The 24,274-nt window shown below is 36.7% G+C and overlaps 1 protein-coding gene across 6 annotated transcripts in view; it reads right to left on the bottom strand.

Moving 5' to 3' along the window:
* Positions 1-24,274, bottom strand: part of KCNIP4 (potassium voltage-gated channel interacting protein 4) — a 467,467-nt gene that overhangs the window by 8,388 nt on the left and 434,805 nt on the right. For all 6 annotated transcript variants that reach the window (XM_026072986.1, XM_026072981.1, XM_026072985.1 and 3 more), the window contains 2 exons: positions 14,859-14,928; positions 7,328-7,398 (listed from right to left, as the gene is read on the bottom strand). In XM_026072986.1, coding sequence (XP_025928771.1) covers positions 7,328-7,398; positions 14,859-14,928 — 141 coding nt within the window. The remainder of the gene's footprint in view (positions 1-7,327; positions 7,399-14,858; positions 14,929-24,274) is intronic.

Here is a 24,274-nt window from a genome sequence, read left to right as displayed (position 1 = left end):
TCTGTTTCTTTCAGTTGACAGTAAGTCCTAGGCTTTGCTTGTTATTTTAATAAATATAACAGTCTAGGCTCTGTCTGTTATAATTAATAAACAGATTGAGTAATTTTCTATAAAATAAGCTGTAACTTTCTTCTGTTAGTGGATTTACCCTCTGAAATGCCTCGCATTAGTAGTTCCTKTTGAACTTAAAGCCAGGGAAAAGCACTTTCCCGTGGTGTAATGGTCCAGAACAAAGCTTAAGTGGAACTTTGATTAATCTAAGCACAGGAGACTGATTTTTGGAGAACTATCCACTAAGGAACATTAACTTCTTGATATATCTATAGCATGATGTAAATGGAATATGTGGTTCCTTTTAGATCAATCATCTACTGCAGTCAACCTTCCAAACTTCTTGTGTGCCRCAATATACTACAGTAATTAAACGTTTTATTGAAAATATAATAGGAAGTAGTATTTATTATGTGTCTGCAGGCCACTTTAATGGTCCAGTGCTCTATTTCTATATTCCATAGAATTAAGCCAAAAAATCGATGAGATGATTATTTAAATTTAAGTTTTGGTTATAGGTAACTGACAAATTAACATATAGTCAGCTATAAATAATGGGATTAGTCCAACTACGCTCTTGACCAGCAGGTAAGGAATCCTAAGCATTAACATACTCACATCAGTGTTAGAACTAGATTTTTGTTTCATAATTAATACTCTTTAACAGCATGAACCTCATTTACATTTAGTAAGCGTCTTCCAGATTGGAGAAAATATCAGTTAGGATGTGTTGTCATGTATCTTCTGCATTTCTCAGYGCATATGTTAACCATCAAATATGTATTTTTTAAAACAGTGAGTTTATTATTTTCTCCAAACCCTCTCTCCCACCTTCTAGTTGATAAGCTTGTAAACCCATAAACCCATGAAATCATCCCCACAACAGATCAACAAGAAAACTGCAAGGGCTTATATTTAAATATGCATTTCTACAATGTCGCCATAGAAATACAGGAAGTCTTAGAGTAATATTAAGGCAGAGGGTATAAAAGCTGAATAATTTCTTATCAACACTGGCAAAGGTTTAATATACCACAAACAAGTAAGTATACCCAATACAACCAAGCATATACAGATATATCACATCCTCAGATGGTATGGTAGGCATAGCTCTTCCGACAGCCTCAGCCTTTTTACAATTCAAGTTGTATGCTCTGCGTTTTCTTAGTCTGTCATAAATTTCTCTGTTATTGGTACATTTGCCCTTTGGGGTAAATGAATACATGGATCTTGAAAGAGTTTTACTCAACTTATCTTGTCTGTATTTCAATGACTAATTGAGGGTCACAGGGTTAAATCTCCAAACAGCTCTTTAACAAACACTGGGCTGTTAAGTATTAAAATGTTCAAGAAATTCAGAACAGATTCGATCACATTATAGTATTAACAATCTACCTTTTTACATTCAGTACCATTTCTTCCCATCTTTTCTGCACTGTTTTACATTCTTGATACAGCTTTTCCTGAAGTACTCTGTGGAGATCTCCAATAACTGTGTTATATCTCAGAACTCTGATTTTATTTTTAATTTGGCACCAGAAGCATTTTTGTATTTATTCTGATGCTCAGACCAGATCTACTTTTATTTCTCTGTCTTCCTTTTCTGATGCACCACCCCTATGTTAGCTGGCTTCCTGGCACCATTTATATCCCCATTCATGAGACAACCCTTCTATCATCGGTGTTAAAAAACATACGTTATCAAAGCTTGACTTTATGTTATTGTGCATTGTGTCCTCATACGGTGGACACTACACTTTGTTCCAAATATGTATAACAGTATACATAYGTAATATGTATACTGTTCCAAATTTTATAAGGACCCTATCCTTTTACAATTTGGAACAACTCAAAACCTTCCAGGTATGTGCTCTCTCTAAACTTTGCAGTGGCAGGTCATCTCCATTCCACATTGCATTGATGCCTTTGGGAATCCCAGTTAATTCTGTTTAGGGAAACTGTTCCTGTTTGAATGTTCTCTGGAATTCCCCGGTGTAGCAGTCCATCTCAGAAACATTAAAAAAGACTTATGCTGATAGGAAGTTGTGATGAGCTGACTAAGGACCAGTTAGGAAGGTGGGGGGKTTTGTGGTTTTTTTTTTCTGTATAACTTTTCTTACTTTTATACAATTTAATAATATAGCAATACAACTATGTAGAAATGGAAAATCTGATTCAGTGAATGTAGGCTAAATCCACAGGGCATTCAGGGCTAGATTCACAAAGAGAAAAAGGACAGACCCTGCATGGTGGAAGGCAATGCATTATCAGGAACCATTTAAGTATGTTAGCTATTAAGCTGTTAAACCAGTGTAGAACACCATACTAAAGCAACAGTACTTAAGACAGCAGCTAAGTACAGAGAAAGTCTATCTATACACTTATAAGTAACAACTCAGTGAATYAGACACTCTCCTTCTAGCATAGGATCATGAACCAACTCTCCATCACTGTATTTAATAAACTCAGATGTGTTTTTCTTTCTGGTATCTGACTCTTGGAGAGAGAGAGTTTCTACTCTTAGAGACTTTATTTATGAAGCAAGATTCTCAATACTGCCGAAGCACATCTTCTAAGGGTGTCAACACTGGCCATTCAGAGAGGGACAGTCCTGCTCAGCTGAGCACCTAATCAGAGGAGAGGTGCATCGGATGGATCTAGGGTCACAAAGGAGTCCAAAACTCCAGAGAATGGCTAGAGCTCAGACGCATCTTTGTTTTTATCATTTTGTGTTAGTAAGTTCTAGGCCAGGTCTCTGTTTAGTCTGTGACGGCAGAATTAGAAGCACATGATTCTGTGCTACMGCACTTTCCTTTAGTCCTGACCACACTGTTTCTCATTTCCAACTCTAGCTTCCTGCTGAGTGTGCTGGTGTTTGTGAGAACCCCAGTTAAATGCTGAACTCTCCTGTGCCTAACTTGGACTCTACAAGAAAGGGGGATGTCTCGGTAAAGTGTTGCAAAGCAGAGCATCACAACACCCACGTTAGAGCCTGGTGCCTCTGTATGCTCGGTACACATTTCAGTTCTGCACTAGAGCTGAATAGAGCCTATACTACTTCTGGTTGTAACCTGGGATTAACTGTCTTTTATTTTTTTTTTCCCAACAATGATTAATTATCTCTTAACAAAGTTGCTGATGACTTTCTGATTGCTTCCTCCCTTGGTCCTTGGGGAGAACTATTTCATTAAGTAACAAGCTTAATAGTGTGTTATCTTAAATCCATAGGAAAGCTTAAAATTAATCCACCTGATCACGTGTTCATTTATGTCTTTTTCAAAGCCAGAACAAGTAGGTGGGTACCTAAATCCATTTTTGGATTTAGCTCTTAGCATTTTGGAAACGAATCAAGCAGTGAATTTTGGGGATGGATGCCTATTATTTATCAGTGGAACACTGATGCAACAAAGACAATGAAGGCCTGGAGGAGCTGCTGTTAAGAGGAAAAATGCCTCTCTGTAGCTGTTATACCAGCTATGTTTAAAATGCTTATCAGCATTATGTCCTTAGAAAAATTAACTTATTTCATATAGGACATGAACAAGATCCTTTTGTGTTTACTGCAGAGAATGACACTTGGATACATTCATGAAACCGCTACTCTCATGTTACTATCTTGGAGACAATGAATGTTCATTATACTTATTATTAATTAAATACCAAAGTTGTGTTTGCTCTTAAACAAGACAAAATAAGACATAACTAGCTAGGTTAATTCTGAGGTCTCCTATGGATTTGAGTTAGCATGTTTGTTATTTATTAACGCAGAATTCTCCTGAGAGAATAACTAAGGAATAAAGCCATCAGAAAGTCACCAAGAACTTTACTAAGAGATAATCATTTTTGGAAAAATGAATACAAGTTTGTTTTTGCTTAAAAATGACAAAAGTCTTTAAACATCAGCATTGCACTTGGGCACAGCTTTATATTTTAAGGAACTGAGAATCAGTGGGAATACTGAGTAACTTCCTTCTCATCAAGATCACATTTAGAAGAACCTTAATCTGCATCTAAAGCAAACCAAGGACATTGATTTGAATRCATGCATGTGGGCACAATATGCTTTACCTTTGACTATATTTCTTAAAATAATTAGCCTTAACTTTCCTGACTCTCCCTGTGTAAGTAGCCTTGAGGTCCAGATCTTCAGAACTATTTATGTGCTGCTTTACAACTTTTAATGTCTTAACACACCATTAAGAAACCTCAACATCCTCAAACTTGTCACTGAACTGTGCCATAAACTTAAAATTGCCCAGGATTAGACCCAACCAAATAAATCTAATTGGGATTCCACTCTCCAATTAAAATCAGTGGAAGAGAGGCTTCTAAATACCTCTGCAGTTTTCACCATTAGATATGAAGTGTATCAATCAGGTGCCTAAAACCAGAAGATCTGAAATGTTTAACACCTTACTTGGTTGCCTACAAGCTCTAATTTCTTATGACCAAAACTCCTGTGACRCTTGTGTGTCTGCCCAGAGGAGCCTTCCACTTCTTCTAATTCTGTTGAACACACCTGAGACTTCATTTACGCTTATTTTCTGCAGAGCTCTCGAATGAGGCATTCCTGAGCCTGCCTTACATGCAGTTCTTAACCAGCAGAAATTGTCAGAAATAAACACTGGACTAAGTCTACCACAAGGTGAAAAAAAAAAAGAAAAAAAAAAAAGGAGGGATTGGGGGATGAATGCCCATTTCATTTTGCTTTGGTTGTTACAATATTTGTGCAGCAAGTGGAAAACATGCTTTCACGTTTATGTGATGAGAAAAGAACTTGAACCCAGTTCATTAATGTGCCAGAAGGGCCTGTGAACAGCTGGGCCACTGGGTGTTTAGAAAGCATGTTTATCTCTCATGTTAAAGCAAAACTGTTTTGCATAACTAATGAAATGAGTTAGTCTCAAAAGAAAACATGAATAAAGGTGAAGAATTGGCACAGTCATGGGACAGGGAGACATCGGTTTGAGCAGCCACTTCTGTGAATATTTATTTTTATGCTAAGTAAAATAGCTTTGGCTGGAGAGACTGAATCTTATCAGAAAGTATATAGATTTAGGGATGAGCAAAATTTTAAGTACATAGCAATCTCACTAAGCAATCTCATCCAACAAAGGTGTGTATTTAAGTTATACAAGGTTGTGCTAAAGTCTAACACCTCATTGCTGATGGTTGAAAATTTGAAGAAAAAAGATACAAAAGCTAGAGTAAATGATCTCTTTCTTCATTCTCACAATTCCAGCTACTACAGCATAATTAGAAAAAGGAGAGTGCAACAGGCAGAAGATACCATTTTTACCTACAAGTTTTATTTTTAGTTCTTCCAGCACCAATTTAGATTTCCATGTCCATTTTACATAGAAGAGAGCCAAAGAATATTTTTCTTCATAGATCATAGTTATATTATGTTATATTTACTGCTACACTGCCCTTTTTCTATAGAAAGTAACTTAGGAAGAATGATTATTTATTCTCCAAATTTTTAAAGCAGCCCCTTTTTCTCCACTTTTTGTGCTGGTAAGACTTAGAAAATGGCAGTACGGATTGGTAGTGAAAGAACATGGCACAGCTGCATATAGGATAAAAATTGAGCAGAAAAGAAATTATGGGATTGTATTTTTCACATTTCTTCTGCTTTCCCAGTTCATAGCTACTTTCACATGTTTAGAAAAAACGCAAACGTTTTTAACAGGAGGAGGAGGATTTTAGAATCCCTTTCATACAGTTTATAAGTATTATGCTGCTACATGTTACAAAGACCCAGAACCAGATTCTTTTGACAGCAGTTGAGTTATGCTGGATTTACAATTAGTGTAAATGAGATCAAAGTCTGGGTCATTCTATCTGAATGGATGTTGAACAGAAGTAGGCCGGAGAATGTCTCTTCTGGTACTGAACAAAACACGACTTCTTTTGTTTCCTATTTTCTTTTATTCCAAAGCCTTTTTTTGCACAAGGAGCTGCACTTTGAGATATTCAAATCCCTTAAAAAATGCTTTACATCTTCTGCATTTTCTTAAGGCTTTCTTTCTGAGATTCAAATGTCAATAAAATAGTTCATAAAAGATATAAAAAATCTTTTGTTCTCACTTTTCCCAATGACAGAAAGTAACAGCAGAAATATACTTCTCAAAAACTGATGCTAAATAACTTTTCTAGCATTGCCTCTGCTGACTTGACCAGAAGGATCCCTTGTGGAATTAGCCCATGTATAAAAGGTGGGGATAAAAGCTCCCTTCCTGCTTGTAGTTTCACATGGAGGCCATTGATTTCAGCTGACCAGAAATAGGCCGGGGGGGGGGGGTTTCAAATAAACCCAAATAATCCCCACCAAAATGCTCTGGCTATATTTCCAGTTGAAGTTTAGATTTTGTAATTACAGTGCATTTGCTTGGCAAAGGCTTCTCCTTCCATATTACATCAATAATAAAACGGTGAAAATGCTTTAAAAATTTTCAACTCTCACAACATCATTCACTCAAGTAAATCATAAAAACATTTATAGGATGTTTAAGCAAATTGAAAGTGGGTGCATTTAATAACAAACCAATTTCAAGTTGTAAAGATATTATCTATTCATTAATAAAAAAAAACACAAAGCAAAACATGACAAAGCAAGCATATCTTTTATCAGGTGAACTGAGAGATTTTTTTTCATTCTGTAGTTTAAAAAAATGGCTTTTTTGCAGAAACTTGTACACCCTGCTTTCATCTACACTATCGCAGGGAGCTGCCTTCTTTATTGTGTCGCCAGTGATGACATTAGCCTTAGCAGGGAGATGGAGAATTATGAAAGAAGACTGGGCAAGTAAGTGGAGGAATAATGAATTTTAAACTCCTGTGCTTTTAAATACAGTTGCCTTAAAGTCTTTTTTGCAGGGCTTCCTGGCAACTAATAGTGTGCGTGAGCAATCCTTATTTGGCTGTGTAGTCCTCACTGACATCAGCTGGAGTTCAGAGTCCTTCTCACCTTACTGGAGGCAATGAGGAAGATCAAGTATTCCTTTAGGTACCTTGCATATAAATTAGGTTACCTTTTAAATGAACAGATTTATAAAAAAATATTACAGAGAGGCATAGTTTGAGTTACAGTTCTGGGATATACAATTATAAAATAATAATGGCTTTTGTTAATACATTGGGAAAAACTTGAGACTTGAGTCACACAAGCTAAAGTTTTAATGAGCCACACAAAAAAAAGAAACCCAGACTAGATTTAATTACAAAGAGTGGCAAAATATTCAATTGTAGAGAAAGAATTAACAGTAGCACTTACCTCAAAACTTACCGATCCATTATGATCAGTGTCAAATGCATTAAACAGAAAATGTGCATAAGTTGTGGAATCTACAATTTAAAACAGTAAGAATAGTTTGCAGTGAGCACATCTTATTTCATTTAATTTCATTCCATGAAAAAAATTGATACCAGCAGGACTAAATTTTCAGCTCAGTTTTAACTCTTTTTTTTTTGGCAAAGGAGGAGGGATACATTATAAGTGCAAGTGTACATGTAACTATATTGTAAGGAATGGGAGTTATAAAAATCTGAGCTAGAATGTCTATTCATTTTCATCATAATTTCTGCATGCAAAGTAGTAATCACCATTATCTGAAAGAATGGCAAAGAAGTCATGTTACGGTACTCTGAAACAATCTGTGCTACTGAGAACTCTGCTTTATCAGTTAAATGACCATGATAGCAGATCTATCTCATATGTTAATGAAGAAAAATGTGTTCATTTATTCATTTTAAATGAAGGAAACAGACCCTACCATCTGTGCATCTGCTGCATTGTTTTTACTGTGAAGACAGGCAGGTTACCCAAGGTGAGGAGGAGCTCGTCAGAAGCTCCTACTACCCTCGGAGCTCAACATAGTGCAGCAATGACCTGGAGAGATGCCACAGCTGAGGCTCCTGCCGCATGGCTTCAGCAGTTTACTTTACACACCTGACTTATGAATGGCRGCCCATAGGTGAGATAAAATCCTATCCAGAAAAGCAGATTCTTAAAGGTGGTTTGTGGCTTAATCCCCATGAACATCATGTTAGAGCTAGCTGCTTAAAAACTTTGAAAAAAACCCAGCTGTGACTAAGCAAAGCAGTCAGTAAGACTCTAAAATACAACCTTATTTATATATTAGCTCATTTTGGAAACACAATACAGCATCCAATGTAAATATGTCAATATAAGCTTTTGTAAACATCCATCTTCCTATTTCCACTAAATTACTTCCAAGAGACACAAACTGCTCCAGGAATAATACATTACAAAGGGAAATGGAAAACTTCTCCAGAGATTGCCCTGTTGATGTAAAACCAGCTGCTCCGGTTATGGGAAGTCAACTCTGCTCTCTGTATTTTCCCTCTCACAAAACCATGCAAATTAATATAGGCTGAGGTACTGTTTACTTATAATACTTGTTGCTTTGTCCTTCCACTTCATTTTTATATTAATTTTAGGTTAATTAACACTAACCACACAAACTTTTAATAAGACGAGAAGTGTTGTGGCCCCCATTCCATAGGTGAGAAACTGAGGCAAAGAGAATTCATGCTATTTGGCCACAGTCATGACTGCAAAATCAAAGAGGAACACAACCTGAGTGTTGCCCTGGAAAATAAATGATTCTTCCTGAGGCTATAGAACAAGATCTCAGTCAGGATACAAATATTACAAGGGAAGTCTTTTCCCGACAGTATTTTGGTCCATCATGTGCAGCAAATGCTTTGAAATAAACTTTTTATAACAGCTAACCAAAAAACCCTATATCCCAACAGTAGTAATTGGTAGAAAATGCTCAGCCTTTTAGTTTTCATCTGTTGCACTTTAGTCATGCCTATTTAAATCCAGGGTAGTCATCCCTTACACTGCATTTTCTGTTTACTTCCCATTCTTTCTTCTCTTCCATCAGAACGAGGGCTCTCTTTCATACCCTTTGCTGAGATGCCTTTTCTTGATTTCTTGGGACTAAACCATTTACCTTGCATATTAATCCAGAAAACTGTATTTGTTACAGCCCAAACAATTCTTTTGAATTCCATGGAGTGATAGTCTTGGTCAGATTTAAATGCCAYGTTGATCTCAAGAAACCAGATAAACTAAACTCAGATCTTTGTACCTCACAGATTCAGACCTGGCATCAGTAAGACAAGTCGCTGACCTTACCTCAGTGTGCTAATTTCGTATGATATGAACTAATTGTAACCAGATCAAACTCCGCAGCCTTTGAACCATAGCTGTGTCCATTAATGCATTTTCAGTGAATTTCCAAAAAAATACTGTTGAGACATTCATTCATCCATGCATGTAGCCAGCCACCAGTAAAATTGCCGAAGGCATGACCTAACATAAAAATTCCCACTTTAACTGAAAAATTTAAATTTGTTCACTTCAGTTTATATTTAGGATTTTAATAGTCATATTTTATGTAATCTGCTGAGACATCTGCTGTGCAACAGAATATACTCTGAAACATCTTCTGGAAGAAAAATATTACAGAGATACAATTACTGCAAACTGATCATTATGTCTCTTCCCATTCTCTTGGCTTTGATTTCATAAATAGGTGAAATATTCCTAAATATTTTCTGTGRATGTATACTGAATATCACTGCATTAAAACAAGTTTTTTTTCTTACTGTTTGTTGCCCACATACGATACAATTTAATATCCTTTTTGTATGCTGGTATATAAGTAAAAAAAAATCTGTATTTGCAGAATTTTTTCTTGCTAGTAACGTTTTTTGAAAATTTTAAAAAAATTCTCAGGTCTTTTTCAGGGTTGTTTGTTCAGGTAAAACATCTGTTGAAGTTCTCTGAAATTTTGTCTTCACAAACAGTGCAGGCCATGGCACACTAGTGCTTTAATCAGTGCTATGGAATGTGATTTCTTCCCCCACTAACGCTTCAATATTAATCACAGTAGACAAAAGCTTTATTTTATCATGAAATATGGTTTCTTTTCAGTGCCCTGATATCATAACTACTAGGCTACATTAATATTTTGACAGGTTGAGGTAGGAACAGATGTAAAATCCTAATTCCTTTGAGATACACACTTAAGGCATCTTAAATATCGGAGACAAAAAATGATAGTCATTATGTATTCAACAGTATCCCTTACTGAAATATGAACATAAGCTGTTCTGTTCATAACTGAGGAGGAATGCAATAATTATTCAGTGTTGACTCTTATCTATGACCTGCAAGTCTAAGAACAAGTCCCAGGTTATATTTCAGACAACCATTWGAACTGAGTGTTGAATGAATGCATGGGAGCTAATGGGGCTTATTCATTCACCTATACAGCAATAGTTTTCCCATTTACTAAAAAGAAGTTACCTTCACTGGAGTGCCTTTCTAGCAAAGAAAACTTTTCAAAAAATTTCTGCCTTTTAAAATACATTGATTTTGTTGCAATTCTCTATCATTTCCTTTGTTATTCATATGGGTCTGTTGCCCCCGTTTTCTTCTTCCTGGCCCTTATCCTGGATAATCTTGGAAGTCCCTTGATGGACTTGATGCATGACATGGGAAAATAACTTTTTGATGATTGCTTGGTCACCCTAAAGCTCAAATGTTACACAATATCATTCCATTTGCTTAAATGATATGAATAGTTATAATGATACACCCTGTTGTATCTCCAGTTTTGCAATACATGGACTATTTGGGGCACAGATGTACATACGTGGTTTAGTTTTGATTCTGCAACATATGAACATGTTCTTTCTCTGCAATTACAAAAGTTTTTTTTTCTTTTCTTTTTAATATCCAGACATACATGAAAACAATATTGTAAGTGCAACTGAAATCCAAAGGCCTCAGCTGCATACAATATGTTGGCAATACATTCAAAGACTTAAGTATATAATCTGGCTGCTTAATTAGATACTTTGATGTGACGATCTCACCTGGCTGTTAACATGCAGGGATATACAAATACAGACAATTAATTTTGCTTGGAAGATATCTTTACTATTTTGGGGAACAAAGAATAGGCTCTGGTTCCCAGACCTCACACAGAATGGCAAAAGTCAACACAGGAATCTACAGAATGAAATGGAGAAACCTGATGAAAGACTAGTGAAAATCAGAATGAATCCAACAGAAAAGAATACAAAGATACGTCCTCGTGATTCTTGGTGTAAGATAGGGTCTTTGCTCTATTCGGTTGAAATTACTACAGTGGTCACGGATGCTGAAAATCTTCATGAGCCAGACTCTGAGGAATGATGACCAAGTAAGGATTACACTATAAAACCTATTTATTTCTCTTTTCATATTGTTGTATTTTAAAGAATATAAAAATATTCTTTTGCAAAAGAAAAAAATTGAAAGCAAAACATAAGTTTGTCATATACTTGTAATATTTATTTCCCCAAGAAGAAAAAATCATTAACACAATAATTACCTATTAGAAATAATAATTGTATAATGTATTCAAGTCTCTTAAAAAATCAAAAAATCAAATATGGATGTAAGAGAATAGAAAATATTTATATAAAATGTACTTCTTATGCTAGAATATATCCATCCATAGTAGGAACAAAATTTTAAAAAGTCACTTAATAAATTTTAAACTTTTATCTTGCGTAGTTCCACAAAATAAAGTGATATAAAAATTAGTTTTCATGAAGATTGGGAAATATATCTTTTCCCAAAGTGGACTACACAAAATTCCTTACTTTTGTAAAGGAATAAAATTTCTGCAAGATACTTTGTAAAGCAGTTCTGCTTTATTCTAATTGTGTTCCCATGGAAACCAGTATTACTTTTATCATATTCTTTTAGGATAATGGGATCTTAAGTGTTTCTGAAAAACTCACTCTGCACTGAAATATGAGCTTCTTTTAACTAAGGGTGTCAGACATTCAGCATAAAAAACTCAAAATGTTTTGAAGAGAGCTGCTGTTAACAAAGCCCTCTGAGAAGTTTAGGGTTTTGTTACTAATCATATTCAAATATCTGCAACTGCCTTTTATGTAAAATACATTGAGCAAAATATAAACATAGAGAAAGATGCCAGTCTCACTGAGCCCACGGCAGTTATAGGAAACATACTAATGATGTGAGCTGTTACACTTGAGAGGACAGTCAGTTCTTCTGCTGTTTCCTGTGAATACTTTTCCTGATTTTTTGAGCAACACTATATGAAGTGTGTACATTTGTTTACACAGTAGTGTACATAGTATTTATGTACTATTTACACTGTGCACCTGTGAGTGGAGGCTATTTAACAGGGAAAGTGGAATGAATCTTCTGATGAGGAAGAGCTTCTGAATGATCTTCACTGAGATCTCTGAAATGATTTTTAAAAAACTAAAAATGCTTTTGATAGTACAAAACAACATATATCGCTGATAAATGAATTGTCTGGATTTGATACTTTCTTACCATGCTAAAAATCAAATGCATGGGGCTTCTTTTCAAGAAACCTATAAAAAAAAAGATTTCCCACTTCAGTAAAGCCTAAGGGGCTGTAAAGATGACAGGTAATATTATGATATTAACACCTCTGAACTAAACAAGAGTTTTAGACTTGACTTTCGTGGGAAGAACTCCATTGTATGGGCTCCAAAATGAATGGAAGCTAGGGATTTGCAGTAGTCTGTGGGATCCTGATTTTTTAAGACATCTTTTTACTGTATTTTACAAAAGTTAAATGAAGCAAGAGGGGAAAGCATATTTTTTCCAAAAAGCGTAGTTCCCTATTGCAGATAGGGGAAAGCCATTGTTGAAATGGCAGCAGATAGTTTAACCACGTACCTCGGTAGTACAGTATTGCCATTGCTAGTAACAGGGTTTGTACTGAATTTTCAAGACCTCCGGCAGAGGCTTGTCAGGCTTGCTCCATCTGAACTTTTCTCGACCTGCCTGCAGCTTTGCTTTAATTGGTCTAGCTGTGACTGCAATTTCTCTAATTTACCAGGTGTCTAAGGCTAATTTGTTTTACTTTTGTTTATCTTTGTGTGGTGCAACCATAGTTTTATATAGGCAGCAGAAACAAGCAGTTATTCTATGTACAATGAGATATTTCTGACTCTAACACAATGATGCAGTGTAGAGAAATGCAGGGCTGGTACGACAGCAGAGGCCTTGAAGTGGAGGCACAGGATGTGGCATGGAGGAGCACAGGCCTGGGATGATAAGGGATGGGGCACAGGCTGGCACTGGAGACCCCAGGGCAATAAACTACTCACTAATGGTCAGTTAGAGAAATGCAGACCAAGAGCTGGACAAAACTGATTTTAGGAGTAGCAAAGAGAACAAAGCAGTAGTATCTAACATWTGTAACAGGCACTATACATAGTCARYTCAGATGTCACGTGGAGCTGCAGACCCATGAAGAAAGAGAAAGGTAAAAGCATGTTAGCAAACATAAAAATGACCCCAAGTGGATCCTAGAGCAAGGAAGAAGACACCATGAACATGGCCACCATATTCCTCCCAGTAAAGGACTCCTGATGCTGACAACTCACCGTCCTCACCACCCCCAGAATGAAACCACTGACCGTAAGACTCAGAGGAGCAGTGGAAGTGTGAGCATAACACCGGGAAAAGGGGTGGAAACTAAGTGTGTGTATAACAATTTTAACTGCATTAGTATTCTTTCTTTTTCTGTAACAATTAGATCTGGACTAATAAACATTAGGCTTCTTAAGATTTTGATTAGACTAACAATAAATTCTTAACTTTACTTTTGACCATAAACAATTTTGAGTGTAACAAATCTCATATATTTTGTTGTTATTATTTTAAGTTTCTAAGGTGAAGAAAATCAAATGCAGAGAAGTGATTTTCACAAGCCAGGGTAACTAAAAAATATAATATCTGAAACTGTAATTGTATCTAAGCTTTTAAACCAGGCTAACAGAAATAATCACTAGGCAGGTCAAATCTTTCAGCCTTTTGTTYTTACCTATTGAGCATGCTTACTTGCTGAGGATTTCAGTGATGGTAATCCATAGTGAATACTGCTCTTTACCTTCTAGGTTTTTATTTAAAATAGAAATAATTGGGAGAGTTTGTGTTCCTACCAATTAAAGTTTTTTTTAAATATAAGTGAAAAGAAAGAGCTATGAACAGTCCCAGGGAAACATGCAAATCTCAAGAGCTGTGGAAGCAGATGAAGAGGCAGGACTGAAGTGCTGTAGAAGAATATGAAGAGGGAGAATTGAATGGAAAAAGGAAGATGAAGAAAAGAGAGGAAAACAGTTCAAACTAAAAGAAAATCTGCGGTTCAAGGCAAAAAACCTCTGTTAGTTACACTTTTTTGTGTTACCTTCACTGCACTAAAAGATAATGAAGATAAAGAAATTAATGAAACCCTTGGAAATTACTTCACTGAAATTAGAGTAGCATAAAAGCCCTCATTTAAGTAGAGGAACCCCATAGAAGTCAATGGGGCTTCTCCCTTTGATATTAGATCTGAATCATACACATACTGCCTCCTACAGTTTTAATTCCTACTGTGAAATTTTTCATAGAACGAAAGACAATGGGGAAAAACATGGAAAGTTTAAAAAGAAATAACCTACTCAGAGAAACCTGTTTTTCAAAGATACATAAATCCAAATTGTAACTTCATAACTAGAGACTGACATCTTGTAGATATCATTGCATTTCATTCTGAAATATATAACCTTAAATGTGTCTAGTCATCAAGTAATCTGTGAATTCAAACAGAATTTGGTACAACCATCTTGTTAATTTGAAAAACAGGCTGTTTTGCAAGAGTTAGAAACTAAGAAACATAGTTCTCCATATATTCTCATACTAATTACGTCTGCCAAGTACTCACCTCCCTGTGGAAAGAACTGAGAATAAATTTCTTTGAAGGTGTCTTCATTGACAACACCGCTGGGACATTCCTGAAGAAAGTTAAAGACAATAAATAAATAGCATGTGCATCTAATCTGGTTCAGACAAATTATGTACACGTGAGATCATGTAACAAAGTGGTATAGAACACATATGTGATTCTCAAAGTTTAACATGCTTAAAAAGAGTCTGATTTTGCATTTTAAACCAGATATTAATACATTAAACATGTATCACTGTAAAGTATCTTCCTAAAGAGTTCCCATGGAACAAGTATTCCTTCTGCGCCATAATCTCAACTTCAGTACTGAGAACTAAGTGACAGACGTAAGCGGCAAATGCTGTGGTGCAGTGCATGGAGCTCTCAATGCAGCTGTCAACCAGGGGGGATCGCCCTCACCGCTGCAAGCAGCACTTGTGCATTATGGAAACCAACCCAGTAAAGTATACTGCATTTGCAGTTAGGTATTATTACTAGAATCTGCACTCATATTCTACCTGAAAAGGTCTATCCAAGGAATTCAAAAGACCCTACCACAGAAAGTCTCATTCAAGCCTCGCAGATCCTTCTGCCTCTTTACCTCTTGTTCATGAACTGCAATGTGTAAAAAAGGACAAGCAGCAAGCTACACAGCAGGCAGATTAAGGAGAAAATGAAAGSATGTAGAGGAGAAGAAAAAAGAGGATTAGAGCAGTGACTTTACAAAAATGACTTATGTAAAGAGATGAAGGAAACAGAAGGAGCACAGTATTGTTTATCAGTTGGTGCAGGAATATCAGAGACAAGASATCTGAGTTCTAGTCCTGAATTTGCCAGACTGAGCAGATGATCTTGGGCAATGCACTTAATTTCTTTTTGCCTTAATTCCTTCTTTAATACAGAGGAGAGAAAAAAAAAATGGCATGCTCTTTACCAGGAAAGTATTTCTAGAAACAGAGGAGAGAAAAATTAAAAGTGTTAAATTTCATACATTTATTTTTGTCTATTGCTATGCTGACTATTTGGACTGATGGCTCCAATTTATAGGCTCCTAGTCCTAAACTGGGGAAAAGAAATATTTTCAAAAGAAGATAAAGCATGATGTTTCTTAAATCAAATAAGGAACACGGAGCTATTCATAGTTATGGCAACTTATGCTAAGAAACATAGTGTAATCTAGCTAACTGAGAGATGAATGCACTGAAAAATGCATGTCAAATCTGTAAATCTAAGATTACTTTGATTTATGTCATTTACCCTCAGCCAAAATCAGATCTTCACCAGAAGAACATTAAGAGACAATTCTGTCTGATCAGACAAAGAGCAGTCATGGAGACAGAAGCAGCAAATTATTTGTTCCTAGCCACAGAGGTTGGCACTGATGGAGGCAGAATTAGATCACAGATCTCCATACAAGCAGCTCTATCCAATCTGCTGGAACACACTGCCTTTCAAATCAAAGCCTTTTGGGGAATAGGGAGAGAAGTGCAATGGATCCAGAATCTCTACCTTTCATCAGAAATCTTCCTGTCCAGGTAAGGAGCAATCCATTAATTGAGGCACAATCTCCCTGCCTATTATGTATTCGGGTGYGAGGACATCCTAAAACTCTCTATCTGCTTTTACCAGTGACACAGGACTGTAGTCAGATGTTCTAGCATCTCTGTGGTCCCTAATTAGGTTTACTATGCTGCTTGGCTTTTAATACGAAGCCTTTTGGAGTTTTATAAATGCATACAATAGACCATAATTTTTACTTGTATTTGAAGTCTAGTAAAGAAAACTTCAGTGAAGCATTCAGAAACTCACTGATATAATGATATATTTATTTAGTATAAAAAAATGTAACAAAGGTATTTCATAAATTCCTCTTCCAATTACATATTGATATATCTTTCAACATTCCCAGTTCTGCTCCCTGAGATAAATGGTGGAATGCAAAAGGGCAACACAGTATTTGAGAATTCAGAAAACAAAGCTGTTGCTTTTACTGTGAGGGTGACAGAGCACTGGAACAGGTTGCCCAGAGAGGTGGTGGAGTCTCCTTCTCTGGAGATATTCAAAGCCTGCCTGGACGCAATCCTGTGCAATGTGCTCTAGGTGACCCTGCTTGAGCAGGGGGGTTGGACTAGATGATCTCCAGAGGTCCYTTCCAACCTCAACCATTCTGTGATTCTGTGATTCTTTCTATTCTGCTTGTCTTTTTTTTTTTTCAGACAAAAGCTTGGAACATTTTGGGGGAACTAAAAAGAAAATCTTTATTTTTGAATTTGTATAACTCAGATTTTGCTTTTTTTTTCTGATAAACTTAATACATAATGAATGACAAAAAGTTTATTTAGGTTCACCTAACTGTATGCATCACTAATATGTAAAGTGATTTTTCTACCTTTTCCTTGGATGAGAAAGACATACAAAATATGCACATTTTACAATGACTCCCCTTTTTACAGTAGGTCTTACAGGCACAAGTACATCAGCACCTTCAACTGTATCAATTCTTAGTATAAAAACTGTCAAGAATAAGACTTCCATTTCCTGATTGCATTCAAATGTTGACATGCTAGAGGTGAATCAAAGGTACTCTGGAAAAATTTGTCTGATTTGTTTTTTATGTTAGTTCAAAATAAGTTAGCAGCTGCCACACAGCTTCTTTTTAGAGAAACACATGATCTGCATACCTTCAGACTCCATACTTTGTTCTGTCACTTAATGAACTCATGTTTCCCCACATTGTTTGAAAGAAACATTGCTTGAGACGGCAGCCTACTTTCACAGAATTGTGTATTAGTGGAGCCAGGAGTGACCACGTGATCAGCCCAGCTGACCCTCTGTATTTTCCTCAGCTCTTTACCTCATCATTGCCGGTAACACCTTACCTTGTCCATCCTTGGAGATCTGTAGTAGTATCTCAAGAACATTCTTTAAAAATCTGCTGGGCTTGCCAATTACTCCTATCAGGAACGTATAGTTCCAGCTGCTTTTTCCATAGCTTGGATCTTTCCTCTGAGATGCTATAAGACTGTGAACAGTTCTGTTCTTAAATAATTTTAATCAAAATATATATGTAGCCAACATCATTTATCCCCAAGACTGTTCTATTCTTGACTCATAAATCTAGCTTCACTATATTTATTGGAAGATTTCTCTGGTTTGGTGAAGGACATCTAATATTGTAATTGTTAAGTATGCCCCATGGCTTTATGTCAAGTTATTGCTGACTTGATTCTATTGTACCAACTGTAACTAAAAAAATCTTTCTTACCTTTCATTAAACTCTTATAAAAGAAAGTAAAATAATTAAATAGTTTGAAAGAAAAATGTAAGACTCATTTAAACCATTTCCTATATTCTATTTCCCTCCAGCTGTATGTAATTTATTTTGTTTGAGAAAATTTCTGTTTGACAGTCTTTTAAAATTACATTAAAGATGTATTATATGTTCCTTATGGAGAAAAAAAATGAGTAAAAGTTCATCTTAGGCTGTTTTTTCTTGAGTCCAGTGCTCTCTCCTTTGAAGAGAAAATAAGATAAACTGACAGAAAGAAAAGACAGAGAATAATAAATATGTTTCTGCCTTTTGATGATCTCTCTTCTTGCAATTTTACTGCTGGGAAATTACAGTTTGAACACAAGGTCTTATGAACCATTCCAAAACCTGTAAATTATTTACCAGCTTCATGCTGTCCTTTATTTCAGTATTTCTAAGAATACTGCAAGATGTGGATTCTTCTTTGCCACCTAATCAACACTCTTTTTAGACAAGAGGCAAACTCAAAAAGACACAAAAAAGAAGAAATAGAGAAGGGAAGTGCAGGAAAGAGAATGAAGCAGAAACAAGCACAAAACTCTGACTTTGTTGGCATAATAAACAATTTTGTATGATGGATTAAGCTGTACTATGTGCTTTGACAATTTTAAATATATTTTAATTATAGGCTTCTGCATGTCAGCTTCTCCAACCCTTGCTTTATTTTCTGTCAGTGTTTGTTCTGCTTCATTTCACATATGTGTTTATGTCCATTATGTCCATTCACTTAATTATCTCTGACTTGCAATATTTTCTCCTTTTGCATGTACTTCTATTCTGACTGAAAATTTAAATTTTCCATAAACACAAAACTAAACAGGACTTGGATCAGATCTTTATGGCTATTCCTTACTGCATAAGAGTTTAACAAATGGGCTTGATTTAATAATAAGAAGTAGGCCAAATTATTAACAACATCTGGGCCAACAGACACCTCAAAAAGTTCAACAAGAACTGCAAAATTCTGAATCTAGGAAGAAACAGTCTCTTGCATCAGTCCAAGCTGTCAAGCGACTGGCTGAGCGGCAACACTGCTGAAAAGGATGTAGGGCTGCAGTGGATGTCAAGTTGCATATGACCCAGCAAGGCACTTGGACAGCAGATAAGGCAAACGCCTACTGCTCCATGGCCAGGGGCTGAGGGAGTTATTCCCTGTCTCTGCTTGTCACTGGTAAGGCAGCAGCTGCAATACCGTGTCCAGTCTTGGGGGCCCTCCCAGGTTAGGGGGAATGTGGGGAAACTGGAGACAGTTCAGCAGAGGGCCACGAAGATTATCAGGGACAGAAAGCACACRGCCTACGAGGAGAGGCTGAGAGMGCTGGCCCGATTCAGTCTAGGTCAGTGTTAAGGCATGAGCTAATAGCAGCCTACTTGAAGGGCAGTAGCAGAGAGGAGRGAGCCACCTCCTAGTGGTAGTGGCAGACAATACATCAAGGGGCAATGGCCACAGTCCAAGTTTTGCAAGTTCACGTTGGACACTCGGAAAAGCTTTTTCACTCTTCTTTGTTCACTGAGGTGTGGTTATGATTGTGATAGCCCTTAATTTCAGTGGGAATTTGCACTGTGGAACACTCTTGGAAAGTTGTCCATGCATGTGACAGAGCTTTTCTAAGGGTTGAGACAAGAAGCGTTGTTTGATAAGTAGATCTTGATAATTTGCCAATATGAACATGAGCATGTTGATCAGGACAAAAGGGTGCAAGTTAGTGACCTGAGACAACAAGTTCTGGAGCCTGTGTTTTTTTCAGTCTTTAATGCCTTTTGGGCTTAAGAAAATTAACTTCCAGTTTTGCGAACTCCCTACTTCCAAAGCTGCATACTTAAGATTCAATTAAATTTGCTATATTTGCAATGTTTCAGACAATCTCTCTATAGTATTTCTCTTATTCTGATGCCTGTGAATGAAACATAGACCTTCTTATGTCTTTTGTTTTTGCAGAACACTGAGCCAAATAATAATGATACAATTCACAACATGAATTGCAATACCAAATTCATTTCCCCCACTAAGACTTACAATGAGTATTTTTAGATTAAACATCTAGCTTTATTCAGAAAATATATATATATATTCTGTGTTTAATAAGTGCACATTTTTGTATACTTAGACTGTATTGACCTCCCATGGCTAGAGATCAGCTGTGTAGTAAAATTACTCAGCAAAATTATCAGCAAAGCTTTATCAAATAGGAATATTTCCTAGAGCAGCTATGTATCATATCATGCAATGCTTACAACTGAAATGTACAGTGTTTTTTCTAGGCTAACTTACAGACCAGTAGAAAATCTGACCACAAGAGAATTCAAATGATCTCCTGAAAAATCATCAGCTACAGTATTCAAGTACTACATAAATTTTCTGGAACAAGCCCACAGACACTCAGTTCACAAATTATTCCAATCTCCCTTCCCTCAGATAACGTGTCAGAAGTAGTGGACATAAGAAACTGAGGTATAAACAGCCCTCCAGATGATGGAAAAGGTAGGGACTTTGCTGAAATATGTCTACATGATCTCACCATGCCATAGATGAAGTAGAAAAACAGATAGATCTCACCCAGAAAGGACCCAGACCCTTTCACGCCTCCCACAAAGGCTGACGCATTACTGTCATCACTACATTCACCCTAACGACTTTTGCCCAAATAACTTTGTTGATAAGCAGCTGTACTTCAGCAGCTGAGCCAAGCAGGTGTTCGTAGTACAGATACGAGGCTAGATCCAAAAACAATTAGGCTTATAAATCTTACCTACTGCCACTTTCCAAACCTAAATCTAAATCTCTGACCTTCAATAGCCTGAATAGGTTTCGTCAATTCACTTCGGATGATAGTGTTCCTACTTCCCAGTGTTGCTATTCAGGTAATGGCTCTTCAGGCACAGGCTCATTATACTGTCTGAAAAATAAAGCTGAATTCCCAGCAGCCAGGAGGGTTGGTAGTTACAAAAGAAGAAGGGTGGAAGGATGAAAGAAAAATAGGAAAAAAAAAACTCTCAAACAAGCAGTGTAACATTTAAAAAATGGTTTTGGTTTGCTGAAATGACTAATGATTCCTAGTGTTGTTGTGATTAAGCCACTAGATCATTAAAAATGCATATTTCTCATAATCAGATGGATAATTGGCTGAGCAGAGGTGGTAAAGTTATACTGCATGAAGTTAAAGCTGCAGAATAAAAATAAAAACTGGAAGYGACAAAAAAGCCAAAGAGCAACAATGGAATCAAGGCAGTAATTTCAATGTCAAGGTTTCTGAGGTGTTTAATTTGCCTTCCTACCACTGCAAATCCACAACAGTGCATTTCAAGTAACTCCTCTGAATGCCTGGTGTTTAACGTACTATCATGCTTTCTCTCCGATCCAGGGTAGCCCAGGCTGTTTTCCTGGATTCACGAGCCCATTCTGCTCCTCTTGGGCTACTTGGTGCTGCTGCAGGATTGCTCTTGCTCCTGCTCATTTCTGCACACACTTCCCTCTGCTCTCCAGGGAGGTTTCTCCCTGACTAGCATAGTGTCACTGCTCCTCAGGCTACTGCCTTACTCCTACCTGTCTCTTTTCTCTCTACCTTTGCAGCAGGGCACCAAGTCCTACTTCACATATTCTCTGTGTTCCCTAATTCTTGGTAGAAGTGGTCTATCAAGCCCTCTCTGAATCCCTACATCTCAAAACTTTTTCTAGAGCCTAATCTTTTTTTCCCTTTCAAAAGATGCTTCACGGAGTTTAAGCAAGTTATCATTGAATTTTACCCCACTTATCAGACACAACAATCCAAGATCAGACTGAGGAGGCATCAGAGAGATGAAAACTTCCAATCCAACAGATCTAAAATCTCAGCTCACTTTTAAGAACTAGCACCTCTTGTGAAAAGCACCCTTTTAATAATATTCTTCTGCGTTCTTACTTTGTGTCACATCCTACCCTGTGCTGTTGCTGTAGCACAAGCCAGAGAAGGTGGGCAGAGAGAACCCTTTTCTGTGCATCGGCAGCAATTCAGGATTCCCGGCACAAATGAGTGTTAGCAATAGCATCATGTTACATTGATGCCATAAATTCTCAGGGCAAACAGGAAAAAACAGTGCTCCCTCAGGAACCTAAGTGGCCATGAAAGGAGGGTTGATCTTATTCTGGCAAAGAGAAGTAATACTAAAAAATTAATTATTTAATTATTAATTAGTTTAACCCATTTCTCCATAATAAATATAAATCTACTTCACCCTTCATATACTTATTAGGAATAGACTGCCTATTGATTTTGAAGTGAGTGATAGTGTGAATAACTTTATGTCCTGAAAGGACAGAGTTCACTTTTGATATTGATTTGTATCAGTAAAAAAAAAAAAAAAAAACAGAATGCAAATCAGAAAGGATCTTCATGAAGAAGGGTTGGGTAGCACTGTTAGAGTTCAGATTACATTATTGGGCAGCACAGGAGAAAGACCAAGAGTAGGAGAAGAACAGCAGCAGCTAATAAAAGTGAAATGATTTTAGAGGGACTTCAAAATAGATGGGACAAGCAAAACAAGGTTTTTGGAGGAAAAAAGGGTTTGATGTCATTAAAGGAAAATCAAATGCAGTCTGAAAAAAATCTCAAAAGTGAGATGCTATGTGTTAGCCTGTGAAACAACCTCAAAAAAGGAATTCAGAGAAACCCTTTTTCTGGAAATATTTGAAAAGTGGCTGCACAAAGTGCTAGAAATTAAGACTGGGAAAACTAACTTGGGAATAGTTAGATGATTCAAAAGATCTTTTTGTTTTCTCATTGATACAGAAAAAATATCCCAGACAAACATATGCATACTCCTTTTTTCCATTCCCTTGCTCTAAATACTTCTAGAAGAAGCAGTAACAGAAAAAGATAAGGGGAGAGGAGAGGAGCCCTTTTACTACCACAGCAATGTCACCCTATAAAGGCAATGGAAGCACAGAGATCAAATGGTAAGCACAGCATTGTCCATTATACTTAGGTGTTAGTAAAACTTCAAGGGGTTATTTTTCCTAAGGATTAACTAAAAAGAAACCCTGTCCTTCTAATCTGTTATAGACAGTCGTTTCTCTGAACAGCTTCTTTGAACCACAGTCTTCTGGACTGCTGTATTGTCAATATATGGGCTCCTGCTTTTTAACACCTCTTTTTGAAAGTAGATGAATGACAGAAACATTTAATTTCCTTTGTATTGATTTATCATTCAACACTTCCACATCAAATGGGAGCTTTGAGGAAGTTCATAGAAAATCAGTGCATGTATGAGATAACTGCAGTGACTACAGAAGAGATACCTACTTTGGTTCTTTTGATCCGGCAATTATATTATTCCCCCACTTCTCTGTTCTTCCTCAGCTTTTCTGTTTGCCAACTATAAAAGCCAGTTTGTCAAAGCAGTTGGGGGCGGTGGGGGGGATTGGCAGGAGGGTGTCTCAAACTCCACACAAAGGATGAGAATTGACTTTATTCTATCTTTACACCTATCATTTTGGGGTCTGGCCTGGCACAAAACTATTGCCTATGATACAATGGAACAAGTCCAGACCTTGCCTGCCTTTCTTCCAAAAAGTTATTGAAGGAACTGCAGTTAATTACCAAGAAAATAAATGTGCTTTGCTGACATCTGACAACACTCGTATACTAGGGAAAATGGAAACGTTACATTACAGGAATCCCTTAGTAGATATGTCAGCTGAACTCATGTCCCCTTACACCWTAAAGTAGAACATCAAGGTGCAAAAGTTCAGTGGTGAATCAGACCCTGTACATCTTCACTAAATCTGTGAATTCCCTAAAAGACATTCAGTAGTTAAACTTTTTTAAAATAAGATCAATGGACTATACTCCACAGTTCTAACAAGAATAATACACAAAAACCCAGCAAGTCCCAAATGTGTTCAAAGCTATCAACAGAGGTTACTAATTCATTGTTACAGCCCTGTAGGCATATTGCTTGTTCTTTGGTCAATGTCTGTATTTGTTTATTAAAGAAAATACATAATTTTTGCTAGACTAAATTACACTGGCTTTACTTATTAATTTTTTACTAGTATAACATTAATCACAGTTAACATTAATCTCTTCCAGGCCACAAGTGTGGCAGGGCTCTGGTATCATTAAGTACA

This window comes from Apteryx rowi, unplaced genomic scaffold, assembly GCF_003343035.1.
Source record: "Apteryx rowi isolate R43461 unplaced genomic scaffold, aptRow1 scaffold_355, whole genome shotgun sequence".
NCBI lineage: Eukaryota > Metazoa > Chordata > Aves > Apterygiformes > Apterygidae > Apteryx > Apteryx rowi.
The sequence above is the reverse complement of the archived record's forward strand: the minus strand, read 5'-3'. Positions and strand labels throughout refer to the sequence as shown.